General features: G+C 29.1%; 1 protein-coding gene across 1 annotated transcript; it reads right to left on the reverse strand.

Annotated features, from left to right (window-relative positions):
• LOC119607781 lies at window positions 1-942 on the reverse strand. Its single transcript, XM_037961888.1, has one exon. It carries the CDS (start codon window positions 940-942, stop codon window positions 160-162), a length of 783 nt encoding a protein of 260 aa, XP_037817816.1. The 3' UTR covers window positions 1-159.
• Between the last annotated feature and the right edge of the window lie 152 nt (window positions 943-1,094).

Here is a 1,094-nt window from a genome sequence, read left to right on the forward strand (position 1 = left end):
ATAAAGCTTTATTATGAAATTCATACACTGCGAAAAATATCAAATATTAAGTGGCACTAACTAACTAACTTATGTTTAAAGAACAATTTTAAAAATTTGACATTTTAGATAACATTTTACTAGTTAAAAAGACATATGTATTTATTTTAATCTTTCATTTTATTTCTTTAATTTATCTGTTTCCGCCTTCTGTATATTCACAGTAATAAAATCCACAATTCCTGCTTTCTTTAAGTTGTTACTTCTTAAACGTATACGTCGATTTTTATGTTTCTTCGGTATAAAGTATAAAATTGGATATTCTTTATCGTCCATTTCCAAAGGTATATAATTTAAACGAGCATCAATTTTTATCATTTTTAACGAAAACATTTTCACATCTCCGGCAACCTCTTCCAAAAGCTGTAAAAATTGTTCAGAACTTTCCGTGTTCGAATAATAAATTGCTAAAAATATATTCTTTTTAATGGAGGAAATACATAAATTTAAACTATCTGCTATACAAGTTTTAACCAACTTGCCATCGTAGATATTAGGCCAAGGTTCTGTAAAATATAAATCTCCGCTGTATAAATCATAGACGAAGTAAAACAGGGAGGCAGTAGTTTTAAAATCCTTCATTAGAAATTTGTTTTTCTTACGATCTATACCGATTATTGTGGGTTTTTTATTTTGTTTGAAGTCTTGGGGTTTCCATTCCGGATTTATGACATCTATATCTTGGTAGTCTGCTATAAAATATTTTCCATGACTAGACAGATTTGAGGCCACTTGATAAATTTGATCAATCCATTTAAGATGTCGGAGCGAACATTTACCACCTGAAAAGTCCATAAATGCTATTATATAGTGATTGTCTTTCATTGATTTTTTGCGGTCAAAAACGTTCATATTGTAATGACAATTATCCAGTAAATATTGAGGCAAATCTTCTAAGTTCATATTAAAATCGGGTGTAATTACTAAAGGTTTGTATCTACATATACGATCTTGTTGCTGAAGAAAACTTACTGGATCTTTAAGGTAAGATTTTACGGAATTAACTATATTTTCTGCATTTCTAGGCCCTTCAAGAAAATCCACATATTTGGTTT

This window comes from Lucilia sericata, unplaced genomic scaffold (genome assembly GCF_015586225.1).
Source record: "Lucilia sericata isolate MDLA Ls3-8-SP2 unplaced genomic scaffold, ASM1558622v1 Contig000747F_arrow, whole genome shotgun sequence".
Classification (NCBI taxonomy): Eukaryota; Metazoa; Arthropoda; class Insecta; order Diptera; family Calliphoridae; genus Lucilia; species Lucilia sericata.

What these genes read in the sequence shown, in the direction of transcription:
- LOC119607781 (XM_037961888.1), bottom strand. Translation starts at nt 942, where the DNA reads ATGAACTTAGAAGATTTGCCTCAATATTTACTGGATAATTGTCATTAC.